We start from the raw sequence: 23,033 nt of genomic DNA on the forward strand, positions 1-23,033 counted from the left end.
ATCCTGGTGGCACTGGACGCAGTTGCGGAAGCGTTGCTTGTGCCAGAAGTTTCTCGCCCACTACGTCGGTCCCTACGTTATTCTGGAGCGCCTCAGCGAAGTGAACTATCGCATTGCGCGTCTCACGAGCAGTGGACGATGCTCGGCCAAGGCTGAAATGGCACACGTCGCGTGTCTGAGGCGTTACAGTCCACGAGACGACTGACTTGGCCGACGGGCTTCGTCTGCAAGCGGGGAAATCTCACAAGCTCTTGCGATGAACCACGGATGCCGCGCAGATAACCAGGTGAAAGTAAAGGTGGAAGATGAGAACGACGTTAGCCAAGCTGCCTCGGGACTGCTCTCGAACGGGCTCATCAACCAGATTCATCTGGTTCTGCATTAAACACCTCGTGTGTAACACTATGTAGGCATATTCAAACTGCACGGAAATGAAAAGTTTATTCCCAAAAGCAATCCCCAGCACGCCAAAAAAAAAAAAAGTACCTGAAGGTGGTGCTGCGGGTGTATCCTGTTTAGTGCAATATTTTCCAACTTCGCGATCTAATTCAGTGCAAACTAACCAAGTTGTGACAAAAACCTTTTTTGCTCACTTTGATTTGCTTAAATGTGAATAATTTCCACGCCTTTTTTTATGTGGTGCACAAAAGAAAAAAGAGCGTTACAAAATTGCAAACATAGCCCAAATGAGAACAAACTTTCTAACTTTGTTACACCTTTGTACACTTTTTTATTTTACACGTAAACACGAGAAAAGTGTCAAATATAGAATGATGCCCTTGCAACATTCCTGCAAAAGATTGTGTTCCTACAAAAAATGCAAAATAAGGAAAAAATAGTTCTTTCCAAAAAAAGCACACTTTAAAAAATATATGACAGGAAATCTGGTACCAATTAAAAAAAATTTGATGGAAGTCTGTTTGTGCCAGGCAAAACATGGTTGTGATATTACATTTCATTTGCTTTATTCAAAAAAAAAAATTAATGGGCCAAAGTGGCCGGCATCAGCGAAGTTTTGCTGATTGTCTACGAGTTTGCACTGTATGAAAATCTACAGTTATCATTTCCTTTCTGCAAAAGAAATTTACTCTGGTAGCTTGTTCTCAACAAAATGTATTCATATTTTGTGTTGTGCGTGCATGCTGCCACCCTCTCAAGTGCTAACGCGTATTCCATTTGCAGCCTACATATTGTATTTACACGAACTGGAGTTTTCTTTTCCCTCTAAATGTCTGGCCTCAGACCGTGCCTGTGCTATATTTGGTTTTGTAACACAATTATAATGCAATTTCTTTTTCCGTTTTATTTTCTCTAGCGCTGCCTCTGCGGCAAGAGGCAGTGTGCTCTGCTGATTTTGTGGTCTTGATCCCGCGGTGCTCCGCCAGGAGTCTCCCGGACCATAGCGCGAGTCCGAGGCACTCAGGGGGATGATCAGCTCAGCCGCGTGTGCTTCATGTGCCCTAGGCTCATTCGGTCTCCACTGGGAACGATTGACGACTGATGTGTGATGTTTGATGGCGCAAGGGCCAGTTATGGCCAAAGCGCGCCATGACATATGGTAATGAATTGTTTCTGTATTGTGTTCGAAATCATTAAATTTAGTTGAAAATGTACGTGTAATGTGGCTGTAGAGAGGCCTAAAAATGGGTCACTGTAAACTGCGTAAATTATAAGGAGAATGACTCATGACAAAATAAAAGTAGTATAATAGTTTCACTACAAAAAGATTATATAATAAGATGCTTACAAGTACTGCCTCCACAGGGCTCTTGAGGTAGAGAGCTGAGAGGCACGTGCTATAAGAACTTATGTCACTGCGGCTTCAGCCTCAAAGGCGAGGGTGTGCTACACATGATCCGGCCAAGTTATTTCTAAGAAGTAAACTTCATCTAAAAAGCTAAAAACTGTTTCCAGCTTAAAAAGTGGTTCGTGACTAAGAAAAAATGCTAAGTGAAGTGGAATATGTTGGCGATTCGCAGAACAGAAGTACTTTTTACGCTCAGTTTCAAATTCTCTGCACTGGACGAGGACATGGAGACCTGTAAGGCTGTCACCACACCTTCGACATGATGGAGGATCACCTCCAGTCAATATGTAAGCGTGGGTGCCGAACGTATGACCTATTCTTAATCGACAGAGGAGCACTTCTTTGTATCGTGCTGTTTTCTCAGACATCCAGTAGCCGAATTTAGTTTTGATCAGGTGTAACTTATTGGATACCTGGGTATCCCATTGTTTCAGCCAGTGCTTCTTCAGCTTATGCCGTAAGTATGGTTTAAGGTCTGTGGCTGGAATCGGTATGTTTGTGTCGGCATCGCTAAAAGCTACTGAGGTAGTGTTCTCGCCAGCAGCTTCGTTGCCTTTTATGCCATTATGGCCAGGAACCCAGCATAGGACGATGACTTGTTTAACCGTATAAGCTGAGCACAGCTATGCACATAGTTGGCTAAAATGTTCCTGTGTTTTTGTACACTCATTAGAGCTCGGACTACACTCAATGAGTCCGTGAATACAATAGCGCTAGAGAGATTCGTTTTGCTTTATGTGTATACTGTAGAGATTATCGCATACGCTTCTGCCGTAAAAATAGTTGTATATGGATTTAATGTACCGGATATTAAGAACGATGGTCTTAGAGCTGCGTAGGCAACACCAGCAGGAGACTTCGAAGCATCTGTATAACATTCAGCACAGGAATATTTCTTCTGAAGTTCAAGAAAATGTGAATGTATATGTGCCTCCAGGTGCTCGTTTCGATATTTCAACAAAAGAGATGTCACACTGGATAGTCTGTTACTCCCAAGGCGGGTGGGAGCCGAGTAGGAGCCATTAGGAGATTCTTTAGAAGACGGACGCCTAGTGGCTGGGCGGTTACGGAACAGCCGGGCCGTGGACAATTCGCGAACGGTAGAATGACATAGATGCTGAATAGTTGATTTAACCTTCAGGGCGTAGGCAAAACTTAAGTATGTCCTTTGGAGATGTAGAGACCACTCATTTGATTCAACGTACAGGCTTTCTACAGGACTAGTCCCGAAGGCACCTGTAGCAAGACGGATTCCTAGATTCTGTTCATCACCTAAGTGGTGAACAGAATCTAGCATCTTCAAAGCACTAGGTGCAGCGGAGTTATATACTATAGCTCCATAGTTGAGGCGTGACTGTATGAGACTTGTAGAGGCTCAAAAGGCATCTCCTGTCACTTCCCCAAGATGTCCGGGACAATAGCTTCAGTAAATTCATTGTCTTCAGATGCTTCGCTTTCAGATATTTCAAATGGGGGATAAAAGTTAATTTAGAATCTAAATGAGGCTTAGAAATTTATGTTCATGGCTCACGGATAGCCGTTGTCCATTAAGATGAATACAGGGGTCAGGTAGTATACCTCTCTGGCTCAAGAAGAGAATGCAAGTGCTTTTCTGAGGGTTCAGTTTAAATTGATTCTCGTCAGCCTTTTACTACTTTGTTTAACCCAAGCTGTACATTTCGCTCACAGATAGAAATGTTACCATGATCTAAAACCTATTTGTACGTCATCCACATACACAGAATAAAACATTGTACGAGGTACGACAGGTATGGAAGCGAGTTCACTTTCACAACGAATAGAGTACAGCTCAGCACACCACCTTGTGGTACACCCGTTTCATGAGTAAATGCACGAGGTAGGATATCACCAACCCTAACACGGAACATGCGATTAAATAGATAGCTTTGAATCACGTTCAAGAGGTTGCCCTCGGACTCCCATTGCCACTAGATCACAGAGAATTCCAAAACGCCAAGTTTTGTCGTATGCCTTCTCCATATCTAAAAATACCGATAATATAGAACTGTTGGTGGACAAAGGCATCCCGGATATTCGCCTCGATGCGGACAAGGTGATCAGTTGTGGATCTACCCTCCCTAAAACCACCTGCAAGGGGTCTAGTATTTTGTTGATTTCAAGATAATGAATGAAGCATCGGTTTACTATTTTCTGAAAGAGTTTGCATAAGCACCTCGTCAGGGCTTTAGGCCTTGTTACGATCGGCCAGTGGGCGAAGCGACCTTCAAGCCACTTCTGATTTCCGAGACGAACCATTGGCAAGGCCCACAATACGTCGCATCGGATAGACCACCGGCGACACCAAGGCGAGACACGTTTGACGGCTACGGGGCTGATGGATATCACCTGGCCGCCGACCGCTGGGACCAAGGAATCCCTAGGAAAGTGCGTGCGACACTTCCCCACGGCCGCAGCTACCTGCCAAGGCTGTTCGACACACGAACCCGCTAATGGCTGGGCCATCCCAGGAATCAAGACGCGCCAGATTGGGTGAAGCGTAACACCCCCTGTCTACGGGCGTCCCCTTCGTTCTCTGTGACAGTAAGCCGTGTGCGGCCCACGCTTTCCAAGTGTGTTCGGGGAATGAAGGCATCGGAGTGTTCATGCGCACTCTCATCCTCAAGGCGGAGCCTTCGGCGACTTTTGACGCTCCGGTTGGAGGAAGGTGTGCCCGCAGGTTTCCCTGGCCTGGGGATCTAGGGAGGACAGAGGGCATTTAAGCGGACGTTTGTGGCTCATCTGTAGTGGTCTCCCATCTGCTCTGACATGTAGATGGTGCTCTCCCAGAACAATTTCTGTTGAGATTCAGTAGGCTGACATGCTACGACGTACTGCGCTCCGTACTCCGGCCAGTACGATGATGATCCCCTTGTTCTGTAGATAAGTTTGCCTCTTCCATGTAAATAAACCCCCTGTTTGGATTACCCTACCTCTCAACCTCGTACTCTTCAAGAAGAAGCAACCCTCGTCAACTCTGCTCGGACGACGGCGTGGGCCAGCTAAGCCTCCATGTGACGCCCCGGCAGCGTAGGCCAGCTACCCGTTTCGAGACGCACCGGTGGCGTACAGGCTAGAGAGACCCTCTGTGTGACGCCAGACTCCGAGATCACGACTCCCAGCTCCCACAGCTTATAGCTGCTGGCCAAAGACGGGTCCTTGCCTTCTTTGAGAATAGGTATTATTGCTTCCTTCCAGGCAGACGGAATATAGCTGGCAAAGAATATGGTGTGAAAAGCGATACGAGTGTTTTGTGTGCTTCGGGTTTAAGTGCTTGATCATCTAGTAAACTATTCGATCGTTTCCAGGGGCCGATTTATTACAACAATTTGGTGCAGCCTGAAATTCCGCCATGTTAAATGGACGGTTGTAAGGCTCATTTCGGTCTCTTTTCCGATCCGTAGGCAGTCGCTCTGCTTGTGTATCCGAGTAATGGGATGAACTAGAAATGTACTCAAAATGTTGAAAATCAGCTTGGTCCTCAAGACTGTCTCCTTGCGTATTCACTAATGGTAGAGGACGAGTTTCACAGCCTTTTGTCTTTTTTATTCAGGCTTTTCTTTCGTCTGTATAAGAATTTATGCTAGAGATGTATCTCTTATGGCACGGCGGCGCATTCTTCTTCCTTCAAACTTTATTTTCTTGAAGCTGATAAGGTTCTCTGTAGTCGGAGAGTCGTGGAGGTGATTCCAAGCCTTATTTTGTTTCTTTCATGCTTCTTTACATTTGTCGTTCCACCAGGGAACACATCATTTGGAAGGCGATCCATTTGTTTCGGGGATACATATATTGACGCAGCATCAACTATAAACGCCGTCAAATATGCCACTGCATCATCAATAGGGAGTGTAGAGATGTCTTCCCAGGTCGTGTGCATGAATTCTTTATAGCATTTCCAGTCGGCTGACTCGACTTTCCAATGGGGGACGTGTGGAGAGCACTCATCACTTTTTTAAATTTTACGACTATAGGAAAATGGTCGCTCCCCTATGGATTCTTAATGACGTTCCACTCTAGATATGGCGCGAGTGTACAAGATGCCATGCTTAAATCGATTGATGAGAATGTTTTGTTTGCCACGCTGTAAACTGTAGGCTCTGATTTAGTAAGCATGCACCTGTAGACAGGAGGAAGTTTTCTACCAAGCTCCCTCTGGCATCACAGCGACTATCTCCCCAAATCGTGTTGTGTGCATTAAAGTCTCCTACGACGATATAAGACTCGGGCAGCTCATAGATAAAGCTGTGAAATTCTGTTTTTGATAGATGGTAGTTCGGGGGGGATGTATAATGAGGTAATTGTGACCAGCTTATTAACCCTTTGCGGTCCGAAACTTTTACCCACTTTCCAGCTGTCCCGGTCCGAAACTATTTTGAGTTTATAGCGCCGCGATGAAAACCACAAACCGTGGACGAAAAACTCAGGATATTTATTTTTTTATTTTGCTTCTGCAGGCAACTCCTCTACCGATATTTGAGCAGCGTGTGATGCCGCTCGAAGCATTCTCCTGGGTGCAGGCCCAGGTTGTTACTGCAGGTTTTGCAGAAAAACGCAGTTTCCCTCCTGCCTCCATTTGTTTTTCGATCGCTACAAACAGCACAGTCTTTAGTATTTTGGCCTGGGAGCTTGTAGACGAAATGGTTCCTCCCATCTAGCCTTTCCTCGCACTCCTTCCATGCAGACGGGCCCCGCTTTTTGGCTCTAGCCCTCACGTCACCCACCAGCTGTTGGAAGAGGTTGCGGCAGTACTGCAGGTGTCGCTGTTCTTTCTCAGCATGACTCTGCAGCTGTGTGCACCTCAGAATAAAGCTATTGACAATGGAAACTTCTAAAAGCTTTCACTATATGCGCCACCGTAAAACGCACGCAATGAAAAAGTGGTCATGCTTCTCAGCGAACCGCGCCAACGTGCTGTTCCACACGCAAGTGAGAACGCTCTGGTATCCAGAAGCCGTGCTGAACATTGTGCTGCACCCTAGTGCAAAGAGAAGTAAACTTCAACAAATAAAGTTTATTTATTCCTCAAGAGATGGAGTATCGCAGTGAGAAAAACCGTGAAATTTAACCCCCGAACCCCCTTGTCAGGCGGTGCCCGACAGCAGACCGCTACGGCCGTGTTGCGTTGTCGGGACAACGGACCGCAAAGGGTTAAAGAGCACCACACAGATTGCAACTGGATCTAGAGGCGTTTTAAGCTGCAATTGCCGGCAAGCAACACCTTTACCTACTGCTATGGCCACACCACCCCACGAGGCAAGGGCGTCGTTGCGGTCTTTTCCGTATATGGCATACTGCCGAAGAAAGTTCGTGTGTGAAGAATTAAGACACATTTCTTGGACACACAGCACCCTTCGATTGAACTTATTTAAGAGTTCCTTAATGTTATCTAGATTGGCCCCCCATGTTCTCGGGTCCGGGTGTCCTGCTCATGCAGGCGCCTCTGCGGGGCTCCACTGGGAGTGAGCGCCACCTTGTCTGCTTCATTGCGGGTCTCAGTAGATGAGGACAGGATTTCTTTGAGGTGCGTTGCTGGCAGACCTGGTCGGGGCCAGCCAGCCTGGGAGAATCAGCACGCACCGTTTCCCCACTGTCCCTGCGGTGGGCTCGAGCCGCCAGGAGAGCCCGCCCAAACAGACAAACGGGGTGAGCCCGTGGTCTTCTTCGGACAGGAGCAAGTGTGTTACAGCCCTGCTGCTGTACGGTGCCCTTGGAGGAAAGAGGCGGCCCTATGCCCAAAACGAAATGGACAAACGCAATCACAATTTAAAAACACTGTTAATGCTGCATTAATATGCTTACAGCATATTATTCGCAACATCGAGTGAGATGATCAGCGCTTTTGTGCAGGCGCATCAAACGAGTGGTCTTCCAAGTCACGTGGTGAATGACCGCGTGTGCAGTGAGTGAAAGGCTTTGCCATGCTCGGTTGGGTCGTAGGCATTTTGAAGAGCTGCCTGTCCAACAACTTTAGTGGCATGGAGGACTGTCGTCACCAACAGTCACAAAGACGTCAGCAGTGACAAGTAATTTTGCATGCACTCGTCCTTGCCCTTGTTGGGCCTGGTGGTCCTTTGTGACAAAGGATGCCTCACCGACAGACGTGCAGCTGTGGAGAGTGCGTTCACGATGTCACTGCTGCCGGGGACCGTCACGGGGACAAAGAACGCAAATTAGTCACCAGGCTACAATAGGTCATCAGCCTCGTACGTTGCTAAAACGGCAACGTCGTTCTTGGTGCGTTACCGTGAAGCAAAAGCGCCTGCCTGGACTACGATGAGGCCAGCGCCGACTGGACGCGTAAACTAGGAGCCCCTTCCGAGCAATAACAGCTGCCGCCTCCATGGAACGGTAGCATCCGCAAAGGCCAGTCTCCAGATTGACAAGTGACCGTCACAGAGAGGTCACTAATTCTTGCAAGGTGCCAACGTCAGGCATTTCCGTGGGAACAGCTTCGACGTTTGGTTCCCAAGGTGCCACCCGTTGCCTGGTATGCGGGGGCGATTGAGAAACATTGGAGGCGGACGGTGCCATATGATGGGCATGAGAACCAGTGAAAGGGGGATATGAATGATAAAAAGCGGGGCTGGAGTGATGTGTGGACACTCGGACATGCAAAGACGTTAGCATGTAGACGGCTCCATGAATAATGGTGCTGTTCATGTAAAATAATGTACATTTGTATATAAAACCGTTTTCTGATGTCACTGGACCTGTCCTTCTCCCGGTACCTGGCACGTCACCAGACACGGAACCTTCGTGGCCGCTCGGACCCTTGGGCTTCGTAACACCCTTCATTTTACGATGGCAGTTAGCAGTAACGATGAATAAAGCCCCGCAGCTCCGTTTCCAGTTTCTTCACGATATCGCTTAGCATTATATTCGTAATATCTTCTTTCTCTCAAAGACCAAAAGTCCCCCCTAGGTTATATTCGTGATTCACATGCAAAACGTGGTATATCCTTCGTGGGCATTGCATTCATGCCTCCATTATCCACTTGTCAAAACATGCGAGACACCGTGAGTGCAATACCCACCTGCTGCACTCAGCAAAGCAGCGCCAAGGCAGGACTTGGCTAATCCGTAACTGACTGAGCAGTTCTGCAATCAACAGGCATGCCACTCACAGGTGCTGCTTCGCTGCCTGCATCCCCATCCCTCCAGGTGCATCAGAACCTTCTTCGGCACCACCCCGTGCAACGCACACTGTGTGTAATAACCTTTCTTTCAAAAAAAAATTATCTGAGTCATTTCCCAAGCCATTTATTTCATTTCCCAATATCACATGTTTTCTGTGTCACTAACAGATAACACCTTCCTATATGTATTACCTCGACCTCTACGGAAAAACTACAGTGCAGCTTGACTGAGCCATAAAGAAGCTGCCTAATGTATGTTTTGTCAGCACCTTGCTAGCATGCTTTCCCATGCCAAGAACAGTGGAGGTCACTAGTGGACAGATTTTGTCCTTCGATAATGAGCATGGTCTGCACGTTTTCAGAACGAAAAGTTTTAGACGGCCTTGTTCATAAAACACGAAACCATGAGACATTCTGGAGCCTCGGTCACAACAGTGGCGCAAAAAAAGCTACAGAAAGAGTGCAGCGCTGTTCAGTATGAACGCTTCGACTTGGGCTAGCTGCTCACTACAAGCAATGCATGTGGCTCATAGCTTGGTCTGAGTGTTCTGCACCGATTCTTTGCGCATTCACAAAAAAGAAGATTGCTAAGAAAAAAAAATTTCCCTACGTGAACATTTGGAATGTTGCCTCCCTGCGGAAGGTACTTCCTGATGTTGAGGATATTTGTGACACCGACCAGGCCTGCCAGCACTGCTTTACGTGCCTCTAAGAAATGCTGTCCTCATCTACTGAGAGCCGCGATGAAGCAGACAAGGCAGTTCTTCAGAAAGAAGAGGCGATTGATGAAGGTACGTCCACCTTTCTTCTCATGTTTCACCATTGAAGCCACTATCTTCCATCAACAAACGCAGCAGACAATCTTACAGAGAGAGAAAACGGGCTGAGATTGAAAGCATGGTGGTGACGAAGATGCGCTCAATTTTAAGCGCTGCATACGGAAGCGTCAGTACACCTGGACCATCTGTGACAGATTGTCGGGCATGCACTCGCTCGTTAAATAGTTTGAAGCAAGCATGCGAGGCTTAAAGGTTCCATCGAGAATGCTTCCGTCTCTTAACTATCGAGCCACCAGAAGTTGCAAGCAAGCACATTCAAGAGGCAATCCCAGCTGTTGCAACGCACATGCTCAGAAAGGCTGAAAATTGGCAGATTTTGATCTGTGCACGAGGTCAGAGTTGTGCAAGCTGCACTCGACTACTTCTCCGAGGATTGGGCGCTTTTGGCAGAGCCTGAACAAGGACGTTGTCATCACGAATGACGCGAGAGTACGTCTCAAAGCCGTTTATGACGCGTCTATTCGCGCGATGTTCCACTCGGTTCAAAGCAGCTCACCCGCGGAACTGCCCTGCCAGAGTTTTGCAGCCTGCGTCCAAAACAGGGGCTGCACCAATTTGCGCTAATGCCCACCACTTTGTCTCCACGATGGGGAAAGTGACCAGCATGGAAAGCTCGTTCGAAGGCCTTTCTGGCTCCCCACAGCCTTACCTTGGCTAATCTGGGAATGGCTGATGCATTTGCTGTTTGAGAAAGCAGCAACTTCATCAAGGAGCCTCCAATCTTTTTTGTGAAAGAGCTCGGCACAAATACACACGCGCATTCAAGCTGCCGCTATTTGCAAAGCGAAGTGTGGGCAGCACAGAAGCATTGTGCTGCATTTTGATTTTGTGGAAAACTGCACTGTCCTTCTCTCAAATGAAACACCATCATACCATGGCACAAGAAGGAAATCTCCACCTTCACCTTTGTTGCCCCAAAAAGAACACACTGTCATAAGCGACGACATGCATCAACGATGTGGCGCAAGCCTGGTACGCCCCAGGTGGATGAAAACGCACCCGTCTGCTGTCCCCTACATCAGTGATGGTGCAGTGAGCCATTTTAAAAATAAGTATCAATTGTATGTGATGTGGCGTGCCAAGTACACGTCCGTGAGGTGGCTATTTTCCACTACCGGGCATGGAAAGAACGCCTGTGGGTGGAAGCTTCCCTGCACAACCCGACGTCTGGGAGCGGCTCTTCTTGCAGCCATCCACAAGCATCGTCAGTAGAGTGCAAGTCATGGCACGTGTGCCCACGATCAGTCAAACGGACATGTGCTGTCCGTGGCGAGAACTGGCGGCTGACGGTGATTAAACCTTTTCAAACTGCAAAGGACACACAATAAATTTGTTCCAACACCACAAGCAGTGTCGAGTTCGTTCTCTCTTGCTTTGTGTCCCGGGAAACAAATATAAAACATGTTCACGGTTCTCGCCACAATAAAAAAAACCAAGTAAACCTTCCTTCGTTTGTGGCAACCATTGCTCAACACACTCAACATCAGCCACTTTGGCCCATTAAATTTTTGAATAATGCAAATGAGGAAACATAACATTGCACCTGTTTTGACTGACACAAGCAGACTTCCATTCAAATGTTTTTTTTTTAATTGGGACCAGAGCTTTTTTATTAAAATTTTTTTAAATGAGCTTTTCGGGGAAAACTTGCTTAGCTTGTAAAGGGTGTATTCAACAGTTCAGCGTCAAGCGTAACCGAGAAGGCGGCTCACACTCGTGCCAAGCACTGCGATCTGGCTGGCTCAGTGGTTGCACTGCCAGCAGCGAATAGACGACTTTCCTTGTATTTTTTGTAGGAACACAATCTTTTGCAGATGTTGCAAAGGCAACATTCTATATTTGACACTTTTTCAAGTTTATGTAGTAGAAAACATGCAAAGGTGCATCAAAATTACAAACATTTTACATTTGAGCTGTGCTCGGAATTTTTCAATTTTTTTGTTTCTTTTGCAGACAGCACAAAAAATGCATAGAAGTTATTTACACGTAAGCATACTAAAACGAGCAGAAAATTTTTTTTAGACACAACTCTGTTAGCTTGCATTGAATTCAGCTGTGAAGTGGGAAATATTGCAGCAAGCAGGGTGCCCAAGGCGCAACCTTCAAATATTTCTTTTGGCGTCCTGGGAACACTTCTTGGAAATAAAATTTTTGGTTTCGCGCAGTTTGAGTATGCCTACATAATGTAAAAACAAAAAACTCACAAATAAAAATATCAAGCGGACATGCATGTTTGACCTCTCATGGAATCACCTTGGTAAGGGAGATAGTTGAGGCCGAAATGATTGACAGGCTGGGCGCACGATGCATAAGCTCGCCATTTGTAGCTTTTAATAGGAAAAGAACTTTCGTTTCTTCAGGCCGATTTTCATGGCTGTGTGGCATGCGCACTTGTCCTGCTTCAAATAAACATTTGTTGAAAGTTGACGCTTGTGTGTCTCTCCTCTTTGGTCGTGCACTATTGCTCTGCACCCCGTATGCTTCATACAGATGGTTACAGAGTATCCACGACGGCCGGGCCCTTTATTAATGCGATGCCATGTCAATTGCGTACACCGGCTTCTGCATAGCTCAACATGCTACGACATCCCACAGAATAACGTCCAGCATGGTTGAATGCGCAACAATTCTAAGGACGGATTTAAGCTGTTTGCCTGACGATATTGGGCACTGCGAGGTGCATTTCATGGCTCTGCTCCAAGAAAAGGCCCCAATATAGTCCCGGAAACATTGGCCACCGATGCCTGGCTTGGGCGTTGAAATCTCGGCTGCTTTGGATCGGCGGCCGCAAAAACATGAAAGAAGCCGCCGTATTAACTCCTGGCCCTCGTACGGCCGCCGTCGAGGCAGTGCGGTTAATACAGCTGTTTCGAAAGAACATTACCTCCTTCTTGGCTGAGAACTTTCCTGACCTCCAAGTCAAAGTCCTCCTTGGTGAGCTGCGGCGCAAGGGCAAAGCAGCGTTAGAATATATTTTACGGTCTCGACGAAAAGCATCTTACCGGCAAGGTTCTTAATGGTGTTGTAGAAGTCGCGGGGCGCTTTTTTTCGTCGCGACGATAGATTGGATTTTTCACAAGTACTGCTCCAGGCGGGCACATGTAACACAGCGTTATTATAATCTCAGGTGCTCTCCTGAGGCCTCCGTTTGCCGGTTACATGTGCCCTCATGGAGCAGGACTTGTCATAAATCCAATCTATCGTCGCGACTAAAAAAGCGCCCCGCGACCTCAAAGTACTTCTCCCCGCCTGCCGATTTTTGCACATGTTCTTGCAGAAGCACGTTTATTTAACTCAAATGGGACCATTAAAAATACTTTTGGAAAGTCACGGAGAGCAGCATACGAAAAGTCTGTCAGACACTGGTCCAGGACCGGCGCCTGCTGTTGTTGTAGCCTATCACGCATGTGGCTCCTACCCACATGCGTGATTCCTTGCTGCTCCCCCGGGAAAATCAGTGATGCTATTTTGAAGGCAGAGCGCCAAAAGATGTAATTTGGCATGCCCGACTCTGGCGAGAAAGTCTATCCGACGCAAGTACACCCAGCAACAAAAAAAGCACCCCACGACTTCAACACCTTGCCCAACTTACCTTCTGGCTGAACCAAAGTTTCAGGCAATTCATGTATCTGTAAGAAAGAAGATGATTCGGTATTTCTGTCAACTATACTGATACCCTTAAAAAAAGCTGTTACGATCGAGTCACGTACGTTTTGAAACGATCACCCAAAACATTCGAAAGTTTTTGCTTGGCCGCTACGAGCTGGTTCGTGTACGCCGCCATTGGAGTGCTCCCCGACGACCAGAAACGAAAATGGCTTTTAAGTACAAGTCGAGACAGCAAACCAGTGTTGTTTAATTACAAATAAAAATTTGCTGCAAAAAAGTGAAGGTTTCCAAGTAGCAAATGCAACTTTCTCGCACTTGTTGCCCACCCGCCATTAGGTGGTGTCAATATTCAGCGACTACTTCCTTGAAGTAACAAATGCAAATCTCAAAGGCAATGCAGAGTGCAGAGTGAGCGCGCCGGAAGCAGTTTCAGAAACACGTCATAACCGCCGTGTTTTGTACATCATCTATGCTGCGTTGGCGGCTCTCTTTGCGCCTCGCCTGTCTGCAGCCAGGATGGCGAATGTTCCAGCAGCGCAGCAAGTCATGAACACGCCGAGGACATCGCGGATCAGGTGAGGACAGCGCGCCGAGGTCCAAGCTCCGTTTCTCCGCGAATCCGAGCCTGGCGGCCGGCCTCGGTTACCCTGTCGCGTGGATGACACGATGTGGCTGCGATGCGCTTATCGGCGACTTGTGCTTGGAAACGCCGCTCGGCGAAAAAGCGTTTCGAAGCAGACGCCAACGTGGCAGCCTCTTTTATGCTGCGATCGGATTGCGGCCCCTTGTGGTTATCACCGTGACCACGTAAAAGCGGGGCCCCATCACACTAGTCCCGAAAGACCCGCATAGCCAGCCACGCTCTCACGTTGACAACGAAATGTGGGCCGGCAAAACGTGTGCGTAGCTCTGAATGCCAAAGACTCGTCGAATTGGGTATTCGCACAGCACAGCGGCTTACGTTCCGTTCTGCATGCGATTCACGCTGATGATGTGATGGAGTGAGCAAAACGAGGTACGTTAAGTACGTTCTACATAATGTACCTCGCAGTTTGCTTGCCTTTAAGATTGCTTAGTAACCTTATTGTACTGCGTTGCCCTTTGCCGACTTGTAAGCTAAATCAGGCCTCGGCAAAGTGCCAAGAGGCAGGAAAGTAAAGCATAATATGCACCTATGAGCATGTTTGAGATCACCTGGTGGTCAGCGCATGCCATGGCAATGTTGGACTTGGTTGAATGCCATGCTTCATTTCTCCGGGGAAGCAATCAACAACAACCTGCGTCGGCCAAGCCCTACCAGAGTCAAATGCTAGAGGGTAGTTTCCTGTATTCCTAGGAAATCGTCTATCTTTGCCCTTCATATTCCCGACCATTTGTTCTAAACTGGCATTGCTACACCTGCAGGTTACCAAGATGTTGCCCATTAATTCTTGGGAGTGGATATTCTGCCGGCACAGTAGCTCCAACTAATTTTTACTGGCGGGGGGAAATGTGCCAGGGTAAACAATGTGTCCACAAGGGGGGCACAATCTTGCCAGGTGAACATTTTATGACACGCCTTGTGTTGAATCATGCCAAAACCACCATCTGATTATGAGGCACACTGTACTGGTTAATTTTGACCACGTGAGGTACTTGCACCCAAGTACACGAGCATTTTTGCATTGGGCCCCCATCAAAATGTGGCCGGGATGGAATGCTCAGCCGCACACGTGACCACGGCTACCAACTGTTGGCAACTTACTCCCCTCTGTTCGATGCAGGAGTTTCCTTGAAGTTAAATTTGGCTTAATTTCTTGCTGGTGTGGGGTGACGTAATATTGAGAAGTGGTCTTCATTCCGAAAACATTGCGTAAACATTACTTTTCTACTTTTGTTCAGTTATGGTAGCTGTGGAATTTTCTAACATATGTGCACTCTGCAAATGTGTAAGCTAAATACAAAATGCACTTAGGTTACAAACATATAGTCGGAAAAATGCTTCGATTACACAATGTTAGCCAAAGCCGCTTGAAACCTTTGGTTATCCTGCAGGGGCGTCTGCGCAAGCAGGCGTTTGGTTAGTTGCGCCACGTGGGATGGTCCAACCTGAGCACATGGGGTTGGACCCTTCCCGTGCGTGGCTTAGCCGTGTCTGGGGAAAGGGGGATCTTGGAGGTTGAGCTAATGTCGTTAAGGCCCCCCGGCGGAGGCAACACACCTCTTTGGCCTCTGCTTCACATAGGCGGCACCCCCGGAGTGCCCACCCGGGGGAAATCGGCGGTCGCCCCCTCTCCGTTTTTCTGTCTTCACTGTCCTGTCACCTCTTCCTCACTTTCATAGGCGGCTTGGGTTAACCTTGTGTAGGGTTTATATATAAGGTTATAGCGGCAATGTACGGCTGGCGCCTGCAGCCTTATAAGCGCTGCAGTGTCCCCTTGTTGGACTCTGTGGTGGTGGCTGCCATTGCTGCCGAACAACACTATGGGAACGTCCGCTTTTCCTTGGCTTCTTGATCGTCTCCCTCGAAGAGGGGACGCACGGATGACATTTTCAACTTGTTCACCCAACCTAAAGACATTTATTTCTCCACAATTTCAAGTAGTGCATAGCGAAAGAACAGAAAAACTAGCAAGAACCATATTCCAATTTGTAGTGCGAAAAACTTGACCAACACGCTTTTTTCTTCTGGGGTTTTACGTGCCAAAACCAGTTCTGATTATAAGGCACGCCGTAGTGGAGGGCTCCGGATTAATTTTGACCAGCTGGGGTTCTTTAACGTGCACTACAACGCAAGCACACTGGCGTTTTTGCATTTCACCTCCATCGAAATGCGGCCGCCGCGGCCGGGATTTTATCCCGAGATCTCGTGCTCAGCAGCGCACGCCTTAGCTGACTGAGCCACCCCGGTGGGTTATCACGCTAGGCCCTGATTAAAGGTCACCAAAATGCCAAGCGGGGACCTTCTGCTTGAGCTACGTGATAGACCAATATAATAGACTCGGCAAGCTTGTTACTTTTGGTGATGTCCCAGTTACCGTTTCACCGCATCGGTCCATGAACATAGTACGGGGGGTAGTATCTGAAGCAGACCTCATCGACCTATCTGAAACCGAGTTGTTGGAAAGATGGAAGGAGCAGAATATCACGAATGTGCAGCGCATTGTTACGAGACAGGGCAACAAAGAAATTCCCATGAAACACCTGATACTTACGTCGAATAAAGCATTTTGCCACAAAGCATTGAAACAGGCTACACAAAGATAGCCGTAAGACCTTACATCCCAATCCTAGGCAATGCTACCAATGCCAAAGATTCGGCCATGGCTTGCAGAGCTGCCATGGTCAACTCACCTGTGCTTAGTGTGGAGTACAAGGTCATGCCTCAGGCAATTGCGAGGCCGCACCTCACTGCGTTAATTGCGATGGTGAGCATCCAGCGTACTCCCGGTTTTGTCCAAGCTGGAAAAAAGAAAAGGAAATTATAACACTGAAAGTCCGTGAAAACATATCATTCAGGGAAGCACGCAAAAGGTGCTCACCATTCCACACGACCACTTACGCTTTTATATAATTTTATATAATTTATAAATCTGCAACGCCAAGTACATTAAAAATCCTAGACCCCGTCCACCACTGAATATCCGTCTCGCGACCGGTGCTTTCAGGACAAGTCCAATCCAGAGCCTGTACGTAGAGTCGAATCAGTGGTCCCTTCATCTGCAGCGGTCATACAACAGTTTCACATATTTTCTGAAAGTACAAGAGAACACTGAACACCCTTCTTAATCAACTATAAATGACGTGACCGCTGCCACACTCTTCCATAATCGACCTGCAGCGAGAAAGCCGTTCTCTTTGCGTGTGAGGAACCTCAGTGAGGAAATGGGTGTTCCGCTGCTTGATCATCGTCCTATGGCTCCAGTGAAACTGTTACCGCCGTGGCAGTGGCAACTCATAGATTGCGATACATTGTTTGTAGAGGTCACTAAACACACGCCAGAGGCACACATTCAAATGCATTTCTTAGAACTCCAGTCCAAGTACTCGTGTACAGAGTTTTACGCAGACGCTTCCAAGTCACATGCCAGGGTGTCTTATGCAGCCGTCGGCCCCTTCTTCTCGGAATCCGGTGTACTCCACCGGAAACCAGTATCTTTACGGCTGAGGCCTGTGCACTGTTGTCGGCTGTTAATCATATAAGGAAATCAAAACTTCAAAAAGCAATTGTATTTACGGGCTCCCTAAGCGTCGTGAAAGCCCTGGTGTCACTCGGCAAACACAAAAATCCTGTACTCACTGAGCTCTATTCCACTCTATGCAGAGCGTAAACCAGCATGTCATTATATGCTGGGTGCCTGGCCATAGAGGCATCGAGGGCAATGTGCTAGCAGACCAGTTGGCCACATCAACTACATCGCAAGCTATTAATCCTGCCGCTCCAATTTCGTCCACAGATCTGAAGCCTTTTTTGCGAAGGAAACTGCGAGGCCAGTGGCAGCACCTGTGGGACACTGAAACAAATAATAAGCTTCACATGATAAAGCCACAGATAGGTTTCTGGCCCTCCGCAACAAAAACACGGCGAACTGATGTCCTATTCTGTGCGCTCAGAATGGGACATACATATGGCACCCACAGTTTTTTGCTGACCGGAGATGAACCACCAACTGGCGGTAGATGTGGTGAGAGGCTGACCGTCCTCCACGTCGTTTCGGAGTGTCGGAAAGCCGAAACAGAGAGAAAGAAATATTTTCCACAAGCATACCGATATCATGTCCCTCTTCATCCCATTATGTTTCTTGGTGAAGAACCACTGTTTAACACCAAAGCAGTCCTCGGTTTCTTGAACGAAGCTGTGTTACATGTTTTAGCCCAATACATTCATAGCGCTTCCTCTCTCCAGAGGATGCCGCTGTGATAGTACTGTATAGCACATGCCTCCAGGCCCTTGTGTTTCAAGGGCTCTGTTCAGGTAGTAGTGCTTCTTGCATATGCATATCTTGCATATATTATCATTCTTTAGCAATGCCTTTTTAATGTTCATAGTACACGTCACTAGTCATTGCCATTATCTTACTATATGTTGGTTTTACGCACTTTACAGCGACTATTTTAGGCCCCTTTACAGCCCCGTCACATCTACTTCTCAGAATTCATCACTTCACTGCGAACTAACAAACACTGGCATGGCGCTCTTTGGCCAGACCTGGCCCTTGCGTCACTAAACCACACACATTCATTCATTAATTCCCTCATCACGGGCCATGAAAAGGGCTCCGTAATCTAAGGCAACACTTCCTTTCTTTAGCACACACAGCACCAATTTACTTTCATTATGGATACACAAATCATACAATGGAACGTCAGAGGCCTCTTAGGAACCTCGACGATGTCCAAGAACTTCTTTACTAACACAATCCAAAAGTGCTGTGTGTACAGGAAATGCACTTAAAATCGAAACATACAAACTTTCTCCGACAGTATGTTACGTTTCGTAAAGATCGCGATGATGCTCTCGCATCATCAGGCGGTGTTGCCATTGTAATTCACAAAAGCATGCCATGTCAATGTTTGCAGCTACAGTTAAACCTGCTTATAACGAATTCCTGGATATAACATAGTTTTTCAATTACCCTCCGTTACTCCATAGAAGCACATGTATTTGAGACCTCTACGTAACGAAGTGACAGCGGGAGACCCCCTCGAAATAACGAATTTTCCCCGCCGACAACCGAGATATTTCTCCCCAAATTATGTCATTTGTGCGCGAGCAGCAACTGGAAGCACCTTCTCCGCTGCGACGGGATGCGAAGCGGCGCCGTCGCACTTGGTGCGCTCAAATTCATGGCGACTGAGGTGAGAGCGAGTGCGTGCGTGCGAGCGTGCGCGAGGTGGGCCTGCATCCCTCGACCCGGCGATCTTGCCGCCTCCCTTCATTGAAATCTGATCCCGCCGCTTGCTGCAGCTGGCCTAGCCCGCCAAGCCAGCACTCTCCTTTTCCAGTTGATGTTGCCGAAGGAAAAAAAAAAAGTTTTTTTATTCAACGCGCTGGCAGCGCCACTCTTTGGTTACTGCGCAAGTCTCTGCGCTTCACTTCACTAACCTAACACTAGGTGACACTATAGGGCCGTTTATAGTCCGACGTAACGCAAGTGTGCGTGCTACGTCACGTTGGCGAAAACGACCCCCTCTATAGTCGAGCGCACCGGCACAGCAAACGTAACCGGCGGCTTCCGATGCGCCCCGACGGGTCCGGCGCCGAATTGGCTCCTGAACCATTCATGCATTGGTCGTGCCAACTGCACCGACCCACAATGCCATTTCGCGCGAACAAATAAAGGTGCCCACACCGCTTCGCCGACGGCACGCGTTACACTATAGAGGAGATGGCGTTTCGACTGGCCGCAAGCGACGCTGGCCCGCGCACCGATAACGGGCCTCTTCGATTATCCGTCCCTGACAGTTCCGGACTGCCCGAAGCAGTGCTTTCAGCCAATGAGCGTTGCGTGTGCAGCTTCTCGGACAGTTCGGGCATAGCCTCCTATATACTTTCTGTGCCCGCGCAATCACTCCGGGAGCGCCGTTCAACCTCCTCTCCTGACCTCCTCGCAGGTCGCCCGCTAGGGGCGCTGCTACCCCAGAATATTCGCTGCTACCCCGCGAATATCTGTGGGAACGCAGCGACAAATCTAGGCCTTAAGTTTAGCACAGAGAAATCAGGGATTATGATCTTTAATGAGCACACGAGTAACTTCGTGGTGTCAATTCAACAGCAAGTAATACCCATAGTGAAGCAATATAAGTACCTCGGCGTACACATAAACGAAGGAAAAAATTACTCAAGCAACCACCAAGATAATCTGAAAATAAAGGGGAAGCGGAATGTAGCAATAATGAAACACAGAGCACTGTGGGGCAACAATAATTATGAGGTGGTGCGTGGAATCTGGAAAGGAGTAATGGTGCCAGCGCTAACATTCGCAAATGTCATTCTATGCTTACAATCGGATGTATTGTCGTGTTTGGAAGTTCACTAAAGATCAGTAGGCCGGTTGGCTTTGGGAGCCCACGGTAATACACAAATGAGCAGTGTAGGGTGACATGGGTTGGGCCTCTTTTGAAGTCAGAGAAGCACAGAGCAAAATTAGTCTTCAAGAAAGGCTCAGGAACATGGATGAAAATAAATGGGCGGCTAAAGTGCACAAGTATCTCTACATGAAAAGCGTGGACACAGAATGGAGGAAGAGGTCAAGGAAGTTGGCAACCAAGTACAGGATAATCGAAACTGTAAATAGACAACCAGGGGTCATCAGAAGAAGAAGAAATAGAGACCGTGAATTGGATGCAAAGAATGGAAACGAAAAGGACAATGGAGATTTACAAGAATGAGAAGAAAGAAATTAGAAGGGAAATCTGTACGATAACACAAAGGGCAGTGCCTTGCTATTTGAGGCTCGAGCCGGTTGCCTAAGGACGAAAACATATCGGAACAATATTCGGAATTAATTAGATGAGACATGTGTATGCTGCAGTAAAGATCCAGAGACCACTCAGCACATCCTAATGGAATGCGACGGGATCCACCCAGCGAGAACCGTAGGTAACGTGCAACTCCCAGAAGCGCTTGGGTTTAAAGTGGAAGGAAACATAAACAGATCAGCGTAGAGATCAGCAAGAGACGATTAGAGTACTGGTGGAAAAAAAGTAGGGAAAAGATGGATGCAACCTGATCTCTTAAAATCATAGGCAGCGGTACAAGGTAAATTTTTGAAAAAGAAAAATAATGATAGGTATACAAAAATGCAATAAAGAACATGTATAGTATACCTGATTAAATCAAGCAGGCTAGGTGACTATTTGTCGCCGCCCCGTTTCAAAGGGGATGCCAATAAATCATCATCATCATCATCAGTTCGCTAGCCGCCGTGCATGGTTAAAGGTGGGAAAAATTGCGTGTGCGCGTTTCCATTAGTGTCAAATCGAGACAATATTAATTTGCCTCGCCTGCCGACGGTTCGTGGTTTGCTGGGAGACCACCTTTCTGCAGCAGTCCACGGCTGGGAAAAAAACTTGCCTTCTGCCTTGGATTGCCGCGGTGAGCTGCAGCAGGGTACCCTATTGAAGGACTGTGGCAGTGGTGACACTGTCGGTTCCGTATTGAGGACGTCTAGCAGCAGCGCAAATGAGAGCCTTCTGGCCGAAAAGAAGACATTGTATTGTGGTCACGAGTGAGTTGTGCTACTTGAAGTGGTTTGATAGGGCGCTTTGCGAGTTGATACCCAGTAGTATGGCGTATTGTTGTGGACCTGGATGCACCTCGTACAGTAAGAGAAAGGTCCCGGGCATCTCATTTCATGAAATTCCGAGCGATGAAGAACTTCCAGAGAAGTTGCTCCAAGTTTGAATGTGTCAAACGTGGAATGCGTCAGATACTTGCTGAGAGAGATGCACTTTCGATTTGTTCTGACTAGAAAGCTCTCGTCTGACGCCAATGAATCTTTTTTTGGGTGGTTGAGGAGGTCAGCTGGAAGCAACGATCAGACAGACTCACGGGCAGTTTTGTGCGGAACAGAAAAGTCTCTGAAGACAGGCATTGCGTCAACATCGACAAACAGCAACGTGATGGACACGGAAGATAGCACATGCTCGTCGCTACGCCGGCAACTGAGCGTAAGCACTACGCCAGAACCATCCACAAAATTTCCCTAAGAGGCGACAGCAGCGCTGTTCAACCACATTACCGGGCGCAAGGAAACGTCTCGTTCGCCAGAATGTGCAGCACTAGCGATGGTTGGCAGATACCTATCGAGAGCTGTTAAGCTGTTAATGAGGGGTGTCTTGCAAAGAATGCCTCAGTTTATTGACAAAGCCCAAGCCCTCGGCGCCATCAGATTCTCCGATTAGGCTTCAAGACAGAAGCCGTCTGCTGTATCGGTCAGACGAACTCGTAGTTGTGCTGAACTCTTCGCACAAGTAGGTTGAAGTAGTGCTCGCTAAGCTAAGAAATTTTACGCAGCCGCTGAGGGAGACTGCCGTGAATGCTGCTCAAGTGCTGCGAGAGCGTGAACTATGTAATTGTTCAGTGCCTGAGCACCACGAGAAGCTGTTTGAGATCATGGTGACAAAGTTCTTCCGCCCTCTATTCACTAATTTTGCGCTAAAGATAACGGACAAGAACGAAATCGCAAAAGTTTTTTCACAGAAGCCCCTGTCACGAAAGCTCCACAAACTTTAAATCCAAATGATGGCAATAAAAGCTTTTGTTGTGCAGTTATTAGAGCCGACATTATTTTTTTTCGACACTGACATACAAAACATATGTAATAATAAGCAGAAGGAAAATGAAGCTTCATACTAGTACAGATAAGAGCTGCATGTGGTTTTCCTTTATCGTTCTTTCTTTTGGAAGAAGCAATGCGCGGCGGCCTGTATGCTTCTGTGTCACCGTTAAACGCCCGGAGATGTTGTAAAACAGTAGAATCGGCACCGATAAAAAAAATTGCGTGATATGTAGTTATGCTACAGCGCACGCCGCTGTAGAGCGTCCTGTATTTCTATTCTGGGGTAGCACCGCCAACTGGTGGCGAGTGACGGCGCTAGGCGCGACGACCAGTTCCCTGCGTTCTCGGCGCCGATGGGCAG

General features: G+C 47.6%; 1 protein-coding gene and 1 pseudogene across 1 annotated transcript in view; one reads left to right on the forward strand and one right to left on the reverse strand.

Annotated features, from left to right (window-relative positions):
* LOC119435417 (transcriptional adapter 1) overlaps positions 1–13,661 on the reverse strand; it is a 73,747-nt gene extending 60,086 nt beyond the window's left edge. The window contains 3 exon segments of the mRNA XM_049659831.1: positions 12,685–12,739; positions 13,393–13,429; positions 13,511–13,661. Of these exon segments, the coding sequence (XP_049515788.1) occupies positions 12,685–12,739; positions 13,393–13,429; positions 13,511–13,584 (166 nt within the window). The 5' untranslated portion in view covers positions 13,585–13,661.
* Positions 13,662–13,910: 249 nt separating this feature from the next.
* The window catches only part of LOC119435421 (surfeit locus protein 4 homolog), an 87,816-nt pseudogene continuing 78,693 nt past the window's right edge, over positions 13,911–23,033 (forward strand).

This window comes from Dermacentor silvarum, unplaced genomic scaffold, assembly GCF_013339745.2.
Source record: "Dermacentor silvarum isolate Dsil-2018 unplaced genomic scaffold, BIME_Dsil_1.4 Seq692, whole genome shotgun sequence".
NCBI classification, from domain to species: domain Eukaryota; kingdom Metazoa; phylum Arthropoda; class Arachnida; order Ixodida; family Ixodidae; genus Dermacentor; species Dermacentor silvarum.